The sequence below is a fragment of the Rousettus aegyptiacus genome, unplaced genomic scaffold (assembly GCF_014176215.1).
Source record: "Rousettus aegyptiacus isolate mRouAeg1 unplaced genomic scaffold, mRouAeg1.p scaffold_m13_p_1, whole genome shotgun sequence".
NCBI classification, from domain to species: Eukaryota; Metazoa; Chordata; class Mammalia; order Chiroptera; family Pteropodidae; genus Rousettus; species Rousettus aegyptiacus.
The window spans coordinates 71,147,483-71,168,272 of record NW_023416284.1 but is presented as its reverse complement, the minus strand read 5'-3'; the positions used below and the strand labels follow the sequence as shown (position 1 = coordinate 71,168,272).

The 20,790-nt window shown below is 36.5% G+C and overlaps 1 protein-coding gene across 4 annotated transcripts in view; it reads left to right on the top strand.

The window, feature by feature from the left end:
- Positions 1-20,790, top strand: part of RNF144B (ring finger protein 144B) — a 143,613-nt gene that overhangs the window by 117,066 nt on the left and 5,757 nt on the right. For all 4 annotated transcript variants that reach the window (XM_016155876.2, XM_016155874.2, XM_016155873.2 and 1 more), the window contains 3 exons: positions 5,632-5,692; positions 16,078-16,282; positions 18,193-18,337. In XM_016155876.2, the coding sequence (XP_016011362.2) occupies positions 5,632-5,692; positions 16,078-16,282; positions 18,193-18,337 (411 nt within the window). The remainder of the gene's footprint in view (positions 1-5,631; positions 5,693-16,077; positions 16,283-18,192; positions 18,338-20,790) is intronic.

Below are 20,790 nucleotides of genomic sequence, written 5' to 3'. Positions count from 1 at the left end.
GGTAGAAGGTGGGCAGTGCTAGGGAATTTGAAACGACATTTGCAAAATAAACACTTACTCACATGGTATGTTCGTTAAAGGTGGCTTTGGTAAAGCCTGCTGGAATTTTAGAGATCCGTATGTTCCCGCAAATAACTCTTTAGCACTGACTCCCTCCCTTTGCCACCTCTTAACACTCTTTTTTACCCCCATCATCACAGTGTGAAGCAGGGGCAGAAGAAAGATGAGGATGCCCAGGCAAGCGGCCATACTGCTGTTACTGTGGTTTCAGGATCTGAATGGGAAGGGATTAAGTCTGCTTCTAATGATAACCTTTGACTCGAATAATGTGCTGCGATTCTTACCCATAAGAGTAAAACTTTGGGATGGTGAAGGGTAAAGGAATCTGCTATGTCAAAGTGAATAGACATTTTTGAGGTTCTCAGCTGAATTTTGTTTTAGAACATTTTAAACCTTGTTTTAAAGCTGCATATAAATGGAGAATAATGTTTCTAAGCTTCTTCTTTAACTAAGGCCAATGAAAAAAGACTAAGCAGCAACGGGTTGAACGTGTCACAAGGACGTGCACTTAGGCATATATAGCCCTTATTCCCTAGATGAGCAGAGGGAGAAAAGGCAAGGAATGATGAGGGGAGATGTACTGAGGCCTCTGCAGAACAGGTGAAAAAGGAATAGCAAAAGCAGCCCTCTGCAGGGAACCGTGTAAAAGATTCCTGGCCCTGGAATTCCAGTCCCCCCCATCCTTCACTTTCCAAGTGGACCCTGCCATCCGGCTCTCAGACAATGATGCCTTCTTGTTTTTACAACCAGGGTTCAATGTGTAGTATGTAATATAGGTAAGGAGATGAGCTTAGGTGAATGTGCCATTTTTCTTTTCTATTAGGAAATACAGTTCTTATTTTCTGGGTTGAGAAAGGAAACATTCTTAGTTTCTGTATTAATATGATGAGACACCCATAAGACATAGGACTGTTTCTCTTGCCAGTGGCTTTGCAAGTCATAGAACTGCAGGAATTGCCAAAATCTTGACTTGCTGTAATTATCTGCTAGTAGTCAATTCCGCCTCCAGATATACTGACCTGTTGTATTTCATGTTCATCTTGGTCATTTAATTTTTGAAAGCAACTATAGCAGAGGTATGATTTCAAGGGCCAGACCTAAGTTAAGTCTGGACTTTTTTCTTGCTTCTGTCTTGGCTTTAACTATTTTATTTTCCTAACTAAAAACCAATATATGTTATATTTATCAATATTTCTTACAGGCACACACACGACTTTTAGCATAAATGCTCCTCTGGCAAGCAGGCTCCACTAATTGCACCTTTTTTAGTTTTGCTTTTTGTAGGGCTAGTTTCAATGTAGGTGGTGAGGCCTGCTCAGCTATTATAGTCATAGTTAATAACGGTAAACAGAGTATGCCTTACTTTTCATTTCTTCTCAACTGTGGATGTATCCAATTAACTGTTATATATAATAATTACAGCACCCCTCCCCCCCCCACACACACATAGGTATATTTTAACTTCCCTGGTTATGTTTTGCTATAGGAGGAATGGAATGGAAAGTGAAGACTTTTCAGCAGACTAGGAACTAGGTACTTAATAAGTATCCCCAGGTTCATTTTTACCAAAAAAAAAAAAAAAAAAAAAAAAAGACAAGAAAAAAAGATGGTGATTATAGGCAGTTAGTAACTTTTTATTGTATTGTTCTTATTCTATATAAATGAAACTGAATTTGTTTTCTCTTTGAATTGATATATTTTTTTCTTTTTGGAAAGATTTTCTAGAATGATAATGAGAAGAAAAGTCTTCCACATTTGCATAGGAGAGATTTCTGTTTTGTAACAGGGTAGATAAGCACAAATTTCAAAGGAGAAATAGCAAAAAATAACTTTAAATCAAGTTAAGGATTTTTTTTAGTGTTTGATCTGAGGGAAGTGGTCTTTTGATAGTTGAGAAGATCCTTAAATCTCTTTGTTTCTACTTCTTGAATATGGATTTGGTTAGTAATGGATTAGAGCACACTGAGTAAAATAATTATCAGTAGTCTATACTGACTTAAATAAATAGATGAATAAACAAATAAATGGAGGAGAAAGGGTAGGTAGCTCTTTCTTACAGGAGAATTCTAATGAATGAGTGATGCATATAGAAACTCATCATTAAGCAAATAGCACAGTAATAATTTTTATAGAAAAGAATTATCGATAGCTACAAAAAGTAGTGGGCAAAGGTATGATGCGAAGCAGGGTATTTGCAGAATCTCAAATATCTCCCTACAAGATACCCTGCCAGTTACAAAGAGTGGAGCAAGAACGTTGTACAAAATACTGGTTTGGACTCTTCATATATGTCAAGGTCATGAAGGGCAAACATAGATGAGGAACTGCCTCAGATTAGAAAAGCGTGAGGAGACATGGCAAATGAAAGCAAGGTGGTGTCCTCAACTGGATCTTGGAGTAAATAAAAACAAAGGGACATTATGGGACAGTTTGTGGAATTTGAATTAGGCCTACAGATTAATTACTTTTTATCAGTGAAAATTTTATTACTTTAATAATTAACTACGATTTTGTAAGGTGTTAACATTAGGAGAAGTTAAAGGAATGGCATTGAGGAACTCTACAATTTTTGCAACGTTTTGTAAGTCTAAAATTATTTCAAAATGAAAAGTTAAAAAGGAATGCCCTAGTATGATTTTGAAAGATTTGTAATTTTATTGTTGGCAGGAAAAGGATAATTGTATACCATAAGATACCTCTTAAAATCTCTTACTGTTCTCTACAATTTTCAGTTTCACAGTCAGTTTTAGAGTTGCGATTCCCTTTTTAAAAAAGGAGTAGCCCTATAACCTGTGGCCTGATTGAGTCTTCCTAAAACATTTATTTCAATTTTATAATTATAAAAGACCTTGAGCAATAGCAACTTAGTTCCAAATGGCAATGAAACCAGGAATTTAATACTTTGAACCTGTTTCCTTTTTCTTTCTTTCTTCCTTTCTTTTCTTTTTTCTCTTTCCTTTCCTTTTCTTTTTTTTCCTTTTTTTCTTTTTTCCTTTTTTTCTTCCTTTCTTTTCTTTTTTCTTTCTTCCCTTTCTTCCCTCTCTTCCTTCTCTTCTCTTTTTCTTCCCTTTTTCCCCTTTCTTTCTTTCTTTCTTTTTAAAATCAGATCCAGCTTTCTCTCATCTAAAGTCAAAAAATGTGACTGAAATGTTTAGGAAAATTAGCTCTAATCTGTGAAATCCAACAAATGATAAAAAGATCAAGGAGTAGATCTTTTAAAAAACTTTTGTGTATTTGTTGCCTCCTGAGTAATTTAAGTCCCTTGAGGGTAGCTTCTGTGTTTCCCTCCTCATTTGTATCCCCAGGCTTCCAGCCAGTGCTTTAGCTATAGCAAACTGTCAGTGAGTCTGTGGAGAAAAGACAAGTCTAAGTGGTGGGGGTGGGGAAGAGAATAGTGTGTTTTGGAGGTTATCTTTACTTCAGAAGTATCAAACAGAGTGAGAAGTGATGGAACTAACTTTCTGTGATCCCACATTTCAATAGAAAAATTGATTTATCTTATTAAGGCTTAATTTCATGCAAACCTTTGACCTAAAAAATAATAAATGGGAGATTCAAAGTAGAGTGAAAAACAAAAAAATTTGAGACCTCTGACTTCCCTGTTGGCAATAATGTGCCCTGTGATGAAATTTATCTTTGTAATTTAACATTAAACATCCATCTCTACTGTTGACTTTTTACTGCATTAATTTCTGTCATTTTTCTCATCAGCATTTCATCAGAGTCTAAAATATTTTACCTTCTGTTTGCTTTGTCTTTTAGAAACTATATTTGACTTAGCTGTTAAATAAATTGCCGTCATTGATAAAACTCAGAATTTTTAGAGGTTGATTTTGAGGGGTTTTAAGAGGGTATTCATCAGTCCAGAAACAATTTTAGATGGTGTCAAGTAGAGTACAGAAATGTCCCATAGAATCGAAAACCTCAAATAGCATTTTTCGAAGGGGGGTTGTTAAATATAGCTCTATATAGTACCATTAAAGTCTCTCGGGTGCAGCTGGTATCACTCCCCAAGTCACCTTGGCCCAAAAGTTGATGTAGTATTAGATTACTTGTCCTCCTAAAATGAATGAATGACTAAGTTAAAAACTGAACTCTGATTTCTTAATGCTTCTCATGCTTTCACTTGCCTGCACCTTGTCTCCAATTCTGCATTTTATTTGAGACACCTTTCTCTTTTAGGGAAGCTGTCCTGGTAGTGTTATAACAGATGAAACAAAACTGGCTTTCGGTACACTAAAGTTTAATCACGCTTTAATCAAAATTATGGGAAAATACAGATAACAAAAGTAACCATAACTTTTTAATAGTAATTGCTAAGGAAGTTTTATTTAAGGTGCCAGATGAAAATACAGCATTTTTTCCTCCAGCTGGAGAAAAATGTTAAAATTAGGTTTATGTTTTACTGCACTTGAAATGGAGATGATACTTGCCTGTTTTGCCACTCTTTATACATTTTAGCTAACTTAGTTTAATTTATTTGTAAAATAAACAAATTGATTTTTGTGTGTGTATGTGTGGGTGAGAGGGAAGATTAGATTTTGAATACCTTTTAAAATGTATATTTGTCTAGTACTATCTTGGCTGTCTCGTTTTTTTTACTCCGGTTTTCTCAAAGCAGATTTCTTTCTGTTAATTGCAAAAAACTTCCATCTAATATATCGTATACCGAAAATATGTAATGCTTTAGAGTTGGAATTGCCAAGGCTAAGTCTGTGTCCTATATCAACTTGCCGAATATCTGGAAGCCCACTGTCAAATCCTTTGATTTTTCTGTTATAAATCTTTTAAGCAATGTGAATACACTCACATGTTGACGTCAATGGAATTATTATTTTTAGAATGCCAGTTTAAGAACAGTTAGCTTTGCCTGCATCTGACTTTGAAATGCAGTTTAAAAGTGATTAGTCTAAAACATCATTTGGCTAGGTATGGATCATTGTTGTTTACTAGTAAACCTTGGTTCACGTTGCCATCTGAACTGGAAATGGGAGTTGAGACTCAAGAAAGCTCTTAGGTGTTTCTCTTCTACCAGGGCATGGATGGCAATGCATGATAACCAAGGGCCCCATGAAGTGTTTTTTGTCAGATGAAATGATTTTTATGTTGCTCAGAAGGCACTGTTCCATTGGTGACAAATGAAGTTTTCATAATTCCTAAGGCACTTTCTACCTGACCTTAATTTTCAAGGGTTCTAAAGCTCGAACAATAGTCTTCAAAAAATTTCTTAAATGAATCCAGAGAGAAAAAGAACATCTTTTAGATGTGCACACAAATAATTTGGGAAATCCAAAAATTTTGTTCTCTGGTCTTAATAGCCACTGACCACACAGTGGAAGTGGGTTCTGTAGCTGGTGACTTGAGGGACTCCTAGCCATGGCAGAGGATTGGGGATGGCTTGGGGATCGCTGGTTGTGTTACTGCATGAACAGTGCAGAGAAAAAAAGTTTGCAAAAAATTTATATAGAGAAGATACAATAAGTGAAATAAAAGAAGAGTGTTCATAAAAGGCTGGTAACCTGGGGCTCTTTGATGACTGAAACTTCATCTTTCTAATGTCTTTTGTTTCAGATTGCCTGTTTGGTACCTGTGGATCAATTTCAGCTTTATCAGCGGTTAAAATTTGAACGAGGTATGTGTGCACTCCTCTTTTTATCTTGTTGGTGAATGTAGCTTTCTATGTGTCAACTTTCTGTGTCATCTAACCTACATGGAAGATTAAGGCAGTTGTGGGCTGTCAACAAAGCCACAGGAGTAGTCCAAAAGAGGAAAACTGTAATTACAACATAAAATTTCAACTTTTCAGTAACAGCCAGAAAAAATGCTGACAATCAGGGACCAGAACTTTCCTGTGTTGGTTGTTTTGTATTTTTAATTTGGCTCATGTGAGAGAGGTTCTGCAAAAGTTGGGTAGTTTCACAATAACACTACTGTTACAAAAGAAAGTGACCCTCAAAATGAGTTTTATTGCCAGTTTTCCACTCGTGAAGATCATTTCAAAACATTAATCAGCCTAAACATTTTTACTGCTCCTTATAATATTTACCATTTGTTCTTTTGGTACTACATTTGTAATTATAGTAATGGCCGAGTATATCTTCCTAATGCGATTTACCCTGTATCAGACTAATTTTCTTTCTGTTTTTAGAGTTGGGGTAATTAATCTAGCTTTACTATTTATACTGCCTTTTTATCTGTAGGAATTTTTTTTTTACTTCTTTTGGCTTCTCATAGATCTTTTATAATTGCCTTTTCTTCCTATCACACCCTTATATGTTCTTTTTTTAAAGAGAATAAAAATAAATTTATTTTAATAAAAATTTTGAAATAGTATGTCATCTTTATGTATGAATGTTTATAGAGAGCAAACAAATTCATGAAACAAAAATAAGAACTTGATTAATACAACAAAGGTTAAGAATACATGTATTAATAACTTCAAAAATATTTTTTCTCTTTTAAAAACATTTGAAAGCATTTTATTTTATTTTATTATTAGTTTCAAGTATACAGTACAATGGTTAGACATTTATATAGTTTATGAAATGATACCCCTGATTACTGTTACCCATCTGGCTCTATACATAGCCATTACATTCCTGCTGACTGCATTCCCTATGCCATACCCCCCATCCCCATGACCATCTCTCAATTACTAATTTGTAGTTCTTTAGCCCTTCACCCCTTTCTTCCAGCCCCCTACTAACATGTTGTGGAACTAAATGGTATATTTTTCCATATCTGAGAACTAGAGAAAAATAGTTTCCCCCAGGACTCTTAGGACTGGTATAATCTCAATGAGTATATAAAATAAACTCTAATCTGGCATGAACATATAGTTTTCTGATTGCTAACTTTTTTATCTGGATTAGTAAAGTATAGAGATGAGAGCAGGGCAGGGCAGGGGGGAAAATGAACATTTATCTATCATGTGCCAGTAAGTTTTGTAAACACAATTACCTTTTCTTATTTAATTTTTGCAACTACCCTGACATATAATTCTTACAAGAAAAAAGAAAGAAAACCATGCAGAGCATGAAGTGGGTAAGGGTAGGAATACTTGCAGGGAAGTCACAGGATGGCATTTCCTACCTCGGGCCAAGATCTGGCTCAGTGTCACAGGCTGAATTTTTTTTCAGCAAGCCAAAAGTAGATTCATATCTCATGGGTAGATCATATAACTAAATTTATAAGACTGCTATATTAAGGTGGAATTTACTTAAAAAATCCTTGGACTACATTACTTGAATTACAATTTTGCTTTACAGGGAGATGCAGATAGGAGGCTAAGAAATAGAATGTTGAACATGGTATCAGAACCAGCGGGGTCAGATGAATCTGTGCTGCGTGGATTCTGAGCTAACTAGAGAAATTAGTGATGGGCAGTTTACATTGCCCCTCCCTAATCCTTCGACTTGGGCTGATTAGATTAAGCATTATAACATCAGATGCTGATTTATTGGATGTGCTAGCAAAGGCTCAAAGGCGATGCTGGTGTCAAACTACTGCCCTGCTTTCCTCCCACTTTTTTTCTATATAAACCATTATAAAAATAACTGACTATTGGAACAGAGACATTTTAAGTACTCACGTGTAGATGGATGTGGTTGGTAACAAGTGCCGTGATCTGGGGACTCTTGACTAGAGAAAGCCAAAGAATTAGGTTGGATTTTCCGGCTTCTTCTTAAATGATGAGACCTGCAAACTCGCCAGTCCTCCTCAGTAATGAGGGCTCGGTCTGTGTATAGCTCTCCCTTGCCCCATGTGTACCTCTCCTCTCCCATGTCTACCAGTCTCCTATACACCAGCCCCACTGCCCCATCTGTCAGGCCTTTTCTCATCGTTTACATTTTAGGGACATACTTATTAGCTAAAATGCCTTTTTATAATTACACAAATTCCAATAGTACCAGGAATTAAAACTTTCTGTAGATTGGTTCTCACTGATAAATATAAAGTTTAAGTTTATTTTAAACAGTAGTGGCTAAGAGCCGAGGTGGGAATGCAGGTCCCACCACTTACTATCTTTATGACCTTGGGCAAATTACTTAATTTCTGCACCTCAATTTCCTCATCTATAAAATGAGGATAATAATAGTCCCTACACCATGGGGTTGGGATGAGGATTAAGCAAATTAATACATGTAAAGCACTTCCTCCGAGTGCTTTCTGTGTCTTAGTGTTCAAAATATTAATGTTTTTTGGTAATAAAAATACTAATAACTTCAGAGTAGCACCTTTTACATTAAAATATACTTGGTAGACTTTTTTCTGTTCCTTTTTCCCCTAGACTACATAATCATAACATTCTCCAGGAAATATCCTCATATCAAAATAGATATTATGATTATCTTTTGTCAGTGGCATTAGAACACTTTAAGTTAATGGACTATACCTTTGTTGTTGTCATACATTCTGTGGGTTTGGGCAAATTTATAATGATATGTATACACCATTGTAGAAGTATGCAGAGTAGTTTACTGCCCCCGAATTCCTCTGTGCTCTGCCTGTTCGTCCCTTCTTTCCCCTCCAACACATCACGAACACTGATTTTTTAATTTCCTCCATCATTTTGTCTTTTCCAGAATGTCATAGAATTGGAATCATACAGCATATAGCCTTCTTGGATTGGTTTCTTTCACTTAGTGATATGCATTTTATTTATTTATTTTGCCCTAGGCAAGATACATATGGAAAATCATTGGCCTGGATTCTCACTCTCCCCTAGATAGTGCATAGATAGATGTCACCACGCTTTGCTTTGTGACTGGGACTTTTTGATGTTCTCGTAGTGTTCAGCCCTACTTGTTTGGCTTGTTTCTTCATTAGATGTGATAATATATTCGGTCTGGTCACAATCAAGTTGAGCAGGCTTTAGAGCCAGCCTGTCTTCTGTAGGTGGTCTTGGATATCTTTGCTTTGATGCATTATAAGTTGGTCACATAGTTTACTCATGCCCACAATAGATTCCGATGAATTGATAATTGATTGTATTATTTCTATTTTATAGATAAACTAAAAATTGGAGACTAGCTTGGGATCACATAGACTGCATCTAAGCTTCTTCGTCTATAAAAAAATTTACATTTTATAAATTTTTATCGTGTTAAAATATACATAATATAAAATTTACCATTTTATCTGTTTTAGGTATGTTAAGAACATTAGCAATGTTGTACAACCATCACCATCATCTATTTCCAAAACTTTTATTACCCCAAGTAGAAACTCTAACCATTAAATAATAACTTTTCATGCCCCTCTTCTCCAAGTCTCTGGTGACCTCCAATCTACTTTCTGCCCCTATGAATTTGCCTAGTCTAGATATTTAATGTAAGCGGAATCATACAATATCTTCCTGTTGTATCGGACTTATTTCACTTAGTATAATGTTTTGAAGGTTCATCCATGTTGTAGCATGTACCAGCATTTTATTTTGTTTTATGGCTGAATACCATTCCAATGTATATGTATACCACATCTTGTTTTTCCATTCATCTGTTGATAGACACTTGGGTTGTTTCCACATTTTGGATATTGTGAATAATGCTATAATGAACTATGAGGTACACATGAATCTGTTTGAGTCCCTTTCAATGCTTTTGGATATAGAGTTAGACATGGAATTGCTAGTTCATATGGTAATTCTATGTTTAGTTTTTGAGGAACTGCCAAACTTGTAAAACACTAATTTAATTACAAATGTAATTGGACATTTTTTTTAACTATTTGTAAATTATGAAAGTATGTTACATTTAGAAGTATGTTAAATTTGATGACCATTTGGTTCAGTGCCCTAATTTTATAAAAAAGGAAACTGAGACCCAGAGATATGCTGATTTTAGGTGATTTCGGAAGGCAATTTATAACCATGTAATTCTTCATTATTATCCATTATAAATATTGTTATTAGAAAAAAGACAATCCAAGTAAGAGTAGGCAACTTTGAGGTCTATGCCATGGAAACATTTTTTTTGTGACACTGTTTAGAAAGGGACCTTGGGATGCGTTAAATACTAATACTGTGAATAGATTGAATAACTAACTGGTGGAAAGTAAAACTGATTGACTGGGCTCTGAGACAATAAAATTGTAGAGATTGTTGTTACTCTGAAAAAAAAAAAGTGGAATCTGATTAGTGGCGGCCGTCTATCTTAATTAAAAAATTTTCATTAGTTTTGTCCAATTCTTACTGCCTGTCAAGTTCTTTTCTCAGTTTTTAATTTGTCATCCAGTGTTTTAATTGTCCTCTGCTTTATGTTGTGTATACATTAGCTTAAATTTTATTTTTTTGTTTTCATCCCAGTCTTTGTGAAGAAGAAATCTTTTGCATAAGAATGGGCCCAAATCATCCCTGTGTTTATAGAAAGCAGAGGAACACCATTTGGAATTGATTGGTTATTCCATGAATCCACTTTCCTTCCATCTGTGACTTTTCCCTTGGCTACTACTGTGTTTGTGGCTTTCTCTTTCTGTGTCAGGCCTCCCGTATTAATAAAGTAAAGGGAATACTAATTTTGGCACATGTTAGTGATTACTGCTGTACTTTGTACTGGTTCTCAAAGCACATGCCTGATGATTAATGCTAGAATTTTGCTTTTTTCTTGTTCCCAGAATCTACTTTCTCAGAATGTATTTTTTTGAAAATTAAGATTGTCCATCTCTAGACTTAAGCATTTTTCCTATTTTTTTGTGACCTTGTTTTACTTACTACAACTGCAAGTTACTTCCGTTCTTTGGTAGGTTAACATGTCTGTTCTTGGCTATTTGTATTATCATATAGAGGTTCTTCATAAAAGTGAAATAACATAGAAATTTGTCTTTTACTGCATTCTTCTACTGTCTTCTACTGCTTCTGCATTCACTCACATGTTCAATATCTACTTTTTAAAATATAGTGAGTGTCTATTATGTGCCAAGTTCAGTTCCAGATGCTGCTTCAGGCTACGGTTCCATTTTTCTTTGAAAGCTCTTTAGTTCTCAGCATTTTTCACAAGCCTCCTTTCATTTTGAGTCTTAACATTTATGATAAAGCCCTTTGAGTTTCATCTCACTCTTTTATTTGTCCTTGGTGAAATACTCCCACCCAATCTTTGTCTGATCAGTAAGGTTTTGTCTCATCTGCCTGTGTAGCTATTGGTACCTTTTAGCGTTCTCTTTTTTTCTTTTTAAGACCATGATACTTAATGACCTTATCATCAGTTTTATTTTTCAAGACTTCTCATCTCTCATTAGTCATCTTCCTTTTCATGGTTTCTCATCACAAGCCCATCTGGATCGTGTGTGTGTGTGTGTGTGTGTGTGTGTGTGTGTGCGCGCGCGCACTCATGTTCCTTTTGAGCCTGCTTTTCGGTGTTTTGCGGTATGCATGACTAAGTCTAGGGTTTCCTTCCTAAGCTATTCTGTGCTTTCAGACGATAACACTTTCTCCTCAGCTTCACACTTCCTCTACCTTTCAGTTCTTTCTTGTCCATCAGTTTTAAATCTAAAATGGCACCCTCTTACATGTTTCAGCCTTCCTCAGAAACTAAAATACCAGCAAGATATTTCTAAAGGGGACCTGAAAGAGAAGCATAATGTTAAGTATTTGTTGCTCCCTGTGTGCACTTCTGTTTCCTCATCTGTAAAATAGGAATAACAATGGAATGATTATTCTAGGGTTCTAGGACTCTTGTAGAGAATAAATGAGTTAATATTGTGTGTCTGTTATGGTTTGCACTCAGTAACTTATCACTGCCATTATTGTTATTGTTGTTATTATTTATCATTACCACCACTGAATCTTACTTTTTCTCCAGTTTTCTAAACCAAACTAAGAAAGCATCTTTCAGAATCTTGATTTTATCTTGGACTGAGTATATAGCACAATAATATCATTTTTGTTTTCATCTAATCCAAATCTTTTTCAGCATACTTCCATTCTTACTGTTCTAGATCCTAGAGAGTTGTATAGAAACTTGATAATCAATGTACATTTGTTATAACACCTATCATATCTATTTTTTTCCTTCAGTATATTCTCACTGTATGTTTAAATCCATTTTCTCTGATCACCTCCAAGGAGATCACGATTTGCTGAGATGGAGCATTCAAAGTTGCTGCTTTAAAAGGAAAAGGTTTCCATGGTGATAGTGGAAATTAAATAGCTATTTAATAGCATGATTATATTTTTACATAGAGAATGGTATTCTAGGAGTGAAAAAGACCTAATCCTATCATATACCCACTAACCCCATTCACAAACTCCTACCTTCTGTGTGAGTTCTAATATAATACTATTAGGCTAGATAACCTCAAAAGTCATTTCCAAATTTGAAATTTTGTAGTTCTCTTCAATGATCTTGAAAGCAACTCCTCTGCTGATGGCCGCCCCTGAGTATTTACTGTAGCAGATGTTAACTCTAATCGGTTTAGCTTAATTGCGTTTTAACTATATGCAGAAGACCTTTGTTCTTTGAGATATCAGAAAGAAAATTAACTTTGCCATAATTAAAAATGCAGTGAGTCATAAAAGTTCAAACAGTTTGATTTATTTCAGCTGATAATTAAATTAGCTTGGGTGCCTGATGTTTCCCGTAATAATAAAAATTCTTATGATGCCTTTTGGGGTAGAGTTTCCCAATAGCAGGGGATGTGAGTTGAAAGAATATACTACAGAATAACAAACAAACTCCACATATCTGATGCTCGTAGTTCCAGGTAAGAAAATCAAGGGTCTGGAGTCACATTTTTGAAAACTGAAAAGTCATTGTGCCATTAATCTATAGGGCTCATGGCAGTTTTATTTATTTTCTATTTCTACTTATCAATAATTGTCAGAATACAGAAGTAGAAAATAGTTTTAAATAGCATTTCCTGCCTTTCAAAAATTATATGAACAAGCAAAGTCTTAAGATCAAATACTCGTGGGGCTGTACTTCAGTGATCATTTCTAATTTTCATAAGTAAATTCCAGTGTGAGTCTGTGAATTTGTCTATCTCTGACGTGAGTATGTTCCAATTAATCACTTTTAAATCACATTTATATTAAAGCGTTAGGGACACTGTTAGTTTAGGGGCTGATTTATACAAACTCCTGGTTTCTCTTTTCTAGATTTTTGAACTTTTCCTATCTCAGAGTAGCATGAAGCTTTCATCACTGCCAATACAGAAGAAATTAGTTGATTATATATTAGTTCACTTTTTCCAACTTTAGAAAAGACATTTGAAGGGGGAAGAAACTGAACCGTAAATGCTTTGCATAAGTGTGCATTTTGTTTATCTTTATAATTACTGTATTTCCTAGACCAAAAGCCAGGAGGTAGAATTGAGTTAATCATAATTGTAATAAAAAGTGTTTTACAAATCTCTCATGAACCCAGTGTGACTACTCTTCCCTTCAGCCTCTTCTCAGATTATTGGTGGGGAGAAGACAGCTCCTGCTCACCCTCAGCCATTTGACCACCACCTGGTGTCCATCAATCTGTTCCCTTTTGGCTTGGGTTTTGAGATGTCCTATTAGCTGCCAGGGCTGTCAATGTCTGATGCTCCTTTGGCATTTTTTCCTTTTCTAATAATTCAGCCTATAGGCTGCACTTGTGGTATGCTGTGTTACCTGAGGTATATAAAGCAAAATCGCGCTCTTAATAACATAGTGGAATTATAATAATTAAAAAAAATGAAACCACTCTTTTGGCTTCTTGACTTTTACATGTAGCTGCTGTTCTAGGAGCTTGGCTGAAGAGTAATCTGAAGGACAGATGCCTTTTCAGTGTAACCTGGCCAGATTTGGCTGTCCGGATTTTTACTCTGTTGGAGGAAGCTCTTCTCCAAGAGACTCCAAGATGCTCTATACAAAATCTCTCTGGGTAACTGTTTCTGTTCTCTGGAAATATCTGAATACAGAGTTGAACAATATAGAACCTTGCCATTTATGCAGTCTTTTATTATCTCAGGAAATTGATCTACAGATACTATTGCTTATTCTTCTGTTATGTTGCTTCATTCCTTTATTCAATTATTACTATGTTCCAAGTCAGTGGTTGTCAATTGGGTTGACTACATCCAACTGCATTTTGACAGTTTTGCCTTCAAAATATGTTCCAAATTTTCAGTACTTTCACTTCTAACATGTAATCCAGTATATCATTTAGATTAGATCACTGCGATAGCCTCCTAATCAACCTCTCTGCTGTCATTTTGTTCTATTACCATCCTTCCTTCCTACAGTAGCCAGAGTCATCTTCTAAAAATGAGAATCATATCATGGCCCTTCCCTGATCAAAACGGACCTGCCTGTCAATGGCTTCTCATCATGCTTGGGCCTTATCAACATAATCTGTGATCAGACCCTTGACTGCTGTTCCCAAGTTATCTTCTATGATTCTCTCTTCTCACTTGGTTCCTTTGCAAAATTGGAGCGCTTTATTACAAGTGTAAATCTCTTCTTTTGCATTATTTAGATAAAAGATAGAAAGCTTTCAATTGACTGCTTATTCATGGTTCTAACCTATAGACTTACCTTTATCATCAAACTTTAAAAGACCTGTGATTTAGAATGGATGGTACGAAGATATTTAATGTGGGAATCTTTAGCTCTAAGTTATATATCAGCTTTAATTTCTTTGGGTTTAGTATTTGTGAAACAGTTATAAGAGTTTGAATGAAAATATAAATGGTATGGATACAAAAAGTCAAGACCTTAGAGCCCGTGTATCACTATCCCCTTGACTTTCTAACCAGCCTGTTCCAAAGTTTTAGGGATCTTAGTCCATCTCTCTTGGGGTCTGAGGATGTGTGGATCATAGGTTTTCCTTTTCTGATTATATTTGGCTCCTCATTCTCCAACCCCTGCCTCCCTCAAATTATAGATAAGAAAATATTTTTAAGGATACTTTTCCAAGAAAAAATATGTAATAAGCATCGATCCATTGTTGCATTTCCTAGGCAAGACATTAATGAAGAGCGTTTACTTGAAAATTTCAGGCTTTTTTTCTTTTGATACTGAATTGTAAAATTACTACCTTTAAAACTAAGCTTATACTTCATATCATCAGTTCTTTTTTGCACCACCCTGTGGGTTTCTTTGCTCTTGCCTGGAAATTTCTGAGAATCACAAGCCTTAGGACATTTAAAACTAGAATCTCATCAGTTAAAATTTGCAAAATATTTTGACTTAGAGAAAAAGGAGCTACTCTACCCCTAAGATAATATAATTTTCACATGATATATCCCTTAAAGGTTGTATTATATGACAAGAACATGGGATCTGTTATTGAATAGAAAATGGAAAACTGAACAAGATTTATTAACTTTTTAATAGAATCATCTGCCCCCAACCCTATCTTCTTTTGTGCATGCCACATGTATCTAGCCCAGGAAGTATATGACTAAACTATCATTTTATGGTCTGTGAAAGTTCCTACCTTTTGTTTTAGCATAAGTGGGTTTTTATGAATTGTTCTTAACTAGCATATTGGTAGGGCAGCAGAATATCCAAATTAACAACTAATTGGACTTTTGGGCTAAGCCACACCAAACCCTCTTTGGCCTCTAAACTATTTGATTCTTCCTTGTTCTTTGATTTCCCCTTAAACAACAGAATAAACCTCACTACTTATTTCTCAGTGCCTGAAAAGATGAAATCTTTTGTGATTTTTTTTCTTTTGCTTTGGTAGACTTTTCACATACAATTTTCCTCTAAGATAGTACCCAAAATAATTGTAGAAAGGACTTGATGATTTTGCCTATTCCAAGTGCCGAAAAATATTACAAAAGAGTTGCAAATTTTGGCTAGTGAGTACACTGCTTATCTGTCCAAAAGGGCAGTGGTGGCCTATTCCATGAGTACTTACTCTGAGAAATGTGGCACAGTCAAGGGACCTTGTGGATTGGGTCTACTGTGAAGAAATGACCTCCCTTAGTTGTACCGCGCTTCCATAAATGTCAGTCTACAAAAGAGAATCAATGAAGGGGAGAGAGCCTCAAGTTGGAATGAAAGACAAATAAACCATCGCATTTTCTTTCTTTATGCTTTAGAAGTTCACTTGGACCCCTACCGAACGTGGTGTCCTGTCGCAGACTGTCAGACAGTGTGCCCCGTTGCATCAGGTGACCCCGGACAGCCTGTGCTGGTGGAGTGCCCTTCTTGCCACCTGAAGTTCTGCTCATGTTGCAAGGATGTTTGGCATGCAGAGGTCTCCTGTAGAGACAGTCAGCCCATTGTCCCACCGACAGAGCATGGGTAAGAAAGGAAACTTGGTCTTTGGAGTTATTTTCTAGTTTTCTCAGAAACATCAAATGTGTTGCTTGGAGAAGGAGTTATCTAGTGATGGAATTTAGCGATCTGTTATTTCCCCGAAGAATTTTCCTGAGAAGTATCTCAGGATTGGTTAAATTGTTAATAAAGAATAACCAAAAAAAGCATTTCTAAGGGGATTTTACTTATTTACCCTGGAGAACCTTCCCAATACTGTCGAAGTTAGAGTTTGTATGAGTTTCGATTTCTCTTTAGGTAGAGAGACACATGGCCCACTGGTTCTCAGTAAGAAGTCATGGCTTTGCAAGAGCCATTCACTTGGATACCACACCTGCCTACTGTTGACATATCTCATTCTTCCTGCTCACAAAGTGGTGCAGAAATTACTTTCTTACATAAGTTGCCAGCTCACGAGGTGTGCCCATTATACCAGAGAGACTACGTCAGTAGAAACAACAGCCCTTCGGTGTAGTACAGTGCTAAATTTATAGGTACTAGAGGAAAAGAGCTTATCTCTCAATACTTTATACTCTGAAAAGATGGTGCCAAGGTCAAGATTTTATTATGATGAGAAGCAGTTGAATCTGCACCTTTCAGTAGAGAAGACTTTTATGGCAGCAGCAGGGCCCAGAGTGAGAGCCCTTTGTGTTAGATCTCTTCCTTTGCTTGAGGCTGTGACTGTTCTGCATCAGTGAGAACAGAAATACCTGTGTTGTAGTCCAGTTGGCTTAGTCACGCAGTACCCTCAGAGTGTGTAGAGCCATTCTTCAGGAATGGTAACGCTGCCTGGCTGTGAGACTGTGCTGGAATCTCAGACCAAACAAATCAAGTGAAAAGAAAGATCCAATACACATGGCAGGTATATGTCCTTTTAGCCAGTACCTCTTAAATGTTTTGCTGCCACTGCAGTAGGGTCCCTGGATATTATAGGACAATGTAAAGATCCCAGAGCAAGAGGATTGAGTTCTGACATTGTCACTTGGCATCAGTGTGACCTCGTGCAAGTCACTCAGCCTCTAGGAGACTGTTTCTATTCGAAAAAAAAGGAGCAGGTAATTAAAATGGTAACTGCCCCATTGCTATATAGGGTTATTATAAGTGCCAAATTCTATCATAGTTTTGACAACACATGGTGAATTTGATGTCCCTGTGCTGGGTGGTTTTGATGAGCAATATAGCTCAAGTGCAACCCAGTTCTGTGGCTCACCTAGCCTTCCCTCCCACTCCACTTTATTTACTTATTTTCTGTGCCCCACTAGGCTATGACCCTGTGTCAGTCTATCCATTTGTTTGGAGCAGGTCTTTTCAATGACATTGGACATTACTATGATACTTTAAAATATTGTTTATTGATCCCACCAAACCTCCTCCATTTGTTTACTTGAATAGATCATTAAATAGATTATCTATACCCTGTTAGATTCTAGCTAATTTTTCTGCTATGTAGCAGACTTCTTGAGCTTTTTATTCAGATAGTGTGTGCTCAGGGAATGAAATACTAATTTGACAAAACAATGAATTAAATCAGCTGTGGAAAATACGACTATATCATTACTCAAAGCCAAAGATAAATAAATTACAGCCTTTTTTGTTTTGAGTTATCTAAATAACCAATAATCTCTGTTTCTCCTATTTTTACCCCCACCCTTTTCCTTTGGGAGGTGAATTAAGCACAGATAATGAAAAGTTCATTACTTATCAGGAGCCTTAGGAATTCCATTGATGGCCATAAAGTTGAGTCTAGAAGGGCATTGTTTAACTAATAATTATATTCAGTACATTCTTCCTGCAGCTCTGGTTAGTGTACATACACCCTTGTGGTCCTAGCTTATTTAAAAAAATCAGGTATTGTTCTCAATCCCCACCCTGTAATTTCTCATCTACTTTGTTTCTAGGGCCCTCTTTGGGACAGATGCAGATGCCCCCATTAAGCAGTGCCCAGTTTGCCGGGTTTATATCGAACGCAACGAAGGCTGTGCTCAGATGATGTGCAAGAACTGCAAGCACACGTTTTGCTGGTACTGTCTCCAGAACCTGGACGTAAGTTCCACATGGAAGACTCTTCTTGGGTGGTCTTTCTCCATACTGTCCCTGTGCAACAGCTGATGTCCTACAGGCTTTCCTTTTAAAATATTGAACCTGGTTTTGTCCTGCCAAAGAATTTATTTTTCTCTATGAGGCTTTCTGAGCCTGCTACTTTAGATATCTGTAAACCTCTCTTTGGTATGTTACCTTAGCATTAAAGGCAAGCTTTTGTTTTGGGAACATTTCCTGCTTTGGGGGCATTGTCTCAGTCTGTTACATAAAGGTATGTTAGTGTATTAGTCTTACTTTGCTGTTGTAACAGATTACCACAATTTTGGCTTAAAACGATACAAATTTTTTATTTTTAGCTCTGTGCATTAGAAGTCTGATACAGTTCTCACAGGAGTAAAATCAAAGTGTCCTCAGGGCCATTTTTGGGGGGAGTCTCTAGGAAAGATTCAATTTCTTGGCCTTTTCCAGCTTCTAAAGGCTGCCAGCATTCCTTGGCTTATGACCCCTTTCTCCATCTTCAAAGGTAGCAACATCACATCCCTCTGATCCTTCTTCCATAGTCATAGCTTCCAGAGTCATTCCTTCTGGCCACAGTTGGGAAAGGACCCACGTGGTTAGATCGGGCCCCTCTATATAATACAGGACAATCTCTCCTACCTCAAAGTCTTAATTTAATTACACTTGCAAAATCTCTTTTCGCCATGTAAAGTAACACATTCTTAAATTCTGGGAACTGGCCGTGGCTCTCTTTAGGGGATCAGTTATTCTACTACAGGTTTTTTTTTTTTTTTTATTTAAAGGAAAAAGCTTTTTAAGTCAGTGGCGTCTCTTATTATTTTACTATCTCATTCATTGGCATGACAGTGTTATTGCTACTGTTTTTAGGATTCCCCTCCTAGATAAAGGAATCTGGTGTAATTCTTCTTTTCCTGCACCACTCACAAAGCATGTCTTCCCAAATCCAGGTGTAGTTTCATTCAGTCTTGTGCTAATAAGGCTAATTGTGCCCTCAGAGTTAAAAGGAGGTGTAAAGGATTGTAGAGAATTCTACTGTTTTCAGTTATAGTGTTTTAAAGTTTGGTATATCCTAAGTAGTTTCTGGATACTTCCTATCTTGGCAATTTGAACCTATAAAATATGTCCATATCAGTCTAAGCTCTCAGTCATGGTTGGGCGGTCATTTTTTTCTCAGCTTTCCATTTTAATGGTTTAGTTTACTTCAATTCAATAGGCAATTTGTGTAGTGCATTAGTATTAAACACACTCGGTGAGTGAGTGTGCCGTTAACATGGGATGCATACTGGCCACCACATGCCTGATTTTTAACTGAAAATTTGATAAGTTGTTTAGGATGACATCTATGAGTAAGAACTTAATCAGCTTTGACATCAGTGTTTCAAGATGAGGTATAAATTGGGGAGAAGAAAATTTACATTTTAGACTCTAGAAGCTCAGCAGCTCAGGTTGAAAGGTTTTCATTCTTTTAAAAAAATTCTGTTGTAACTCCTTGAATTACAATTATGTTCTATAGTTGAGACCTCTCAGAATTCCAAATGAGTGATGTTCTGAGTGAGGATTTGACTGATTTTCATCCCCGAAGCTTTACAAATGAAAGAAATCTTTTTATTTTTTTTTCTTCAGGTTTAACTAGAATATTAATTGGGTTCATATCCAAGGAGTCTGAGCCCATGAGGTTCTCTTTAGGAAGCAAGAGTGTAAGGGGATAAATATGTGCACCAGACCTCTCCATCCTCTGGCTGAAATGTGTTTGCGGAATGGTGTTGCAAAGAACACAGTGTTCTGTCACTTGTACTGTTCTGGGACGTGAGATGAAATGGTACAGATGTTAAGTGGCTGGATACACAGCATCTTTTTCTGGTCATTGTTTTCTGTGATCTCATTTTCTTGGTTTTAGCTGGGGGGCATTGGCTTGTTGGTAAAGATACTTTTCTGTAGACAAGTGTTCTGTACCAGATTGTGTGGTGTTGATATTTGTTTACAGGAAAGTTTTAGAGCATGAATCTAAGAGAAAGGTGATTGTCCAAAAGCCAAGCCTGAGACAGACACCAAACAGAGTGATTTTTAGTTTTGCTGGGGCATTGAGTGTGTTCCTGCTTCAATCCTCATCCCTGTTGTTACAGAGGATGAGGAATTGATATTCTGCCTTGGGAACCTTGGTGACTTGTCCCTTTCAGTTATCACTTCTCTCTCCTGTGACTTCAACTTCTGCTCTCCACTCTCTAGTCTCTAACTTATCCCCATATCCAACTGTTTCCCACTTAAAAATGAGTACCACTTTTTCTCAAGCCTCCATCTTTCCCTTGCTAATGGTCTATTTCTCTTGTTCCTTTAGCAGCCGAGCCTCGATAAAACGTAATCGCCTCTTACTTACCTCCAGTTATCGTTGTAGCTGAGATTGCCACCTACTCATACCCTGACTATGATCTTCCAAGGCT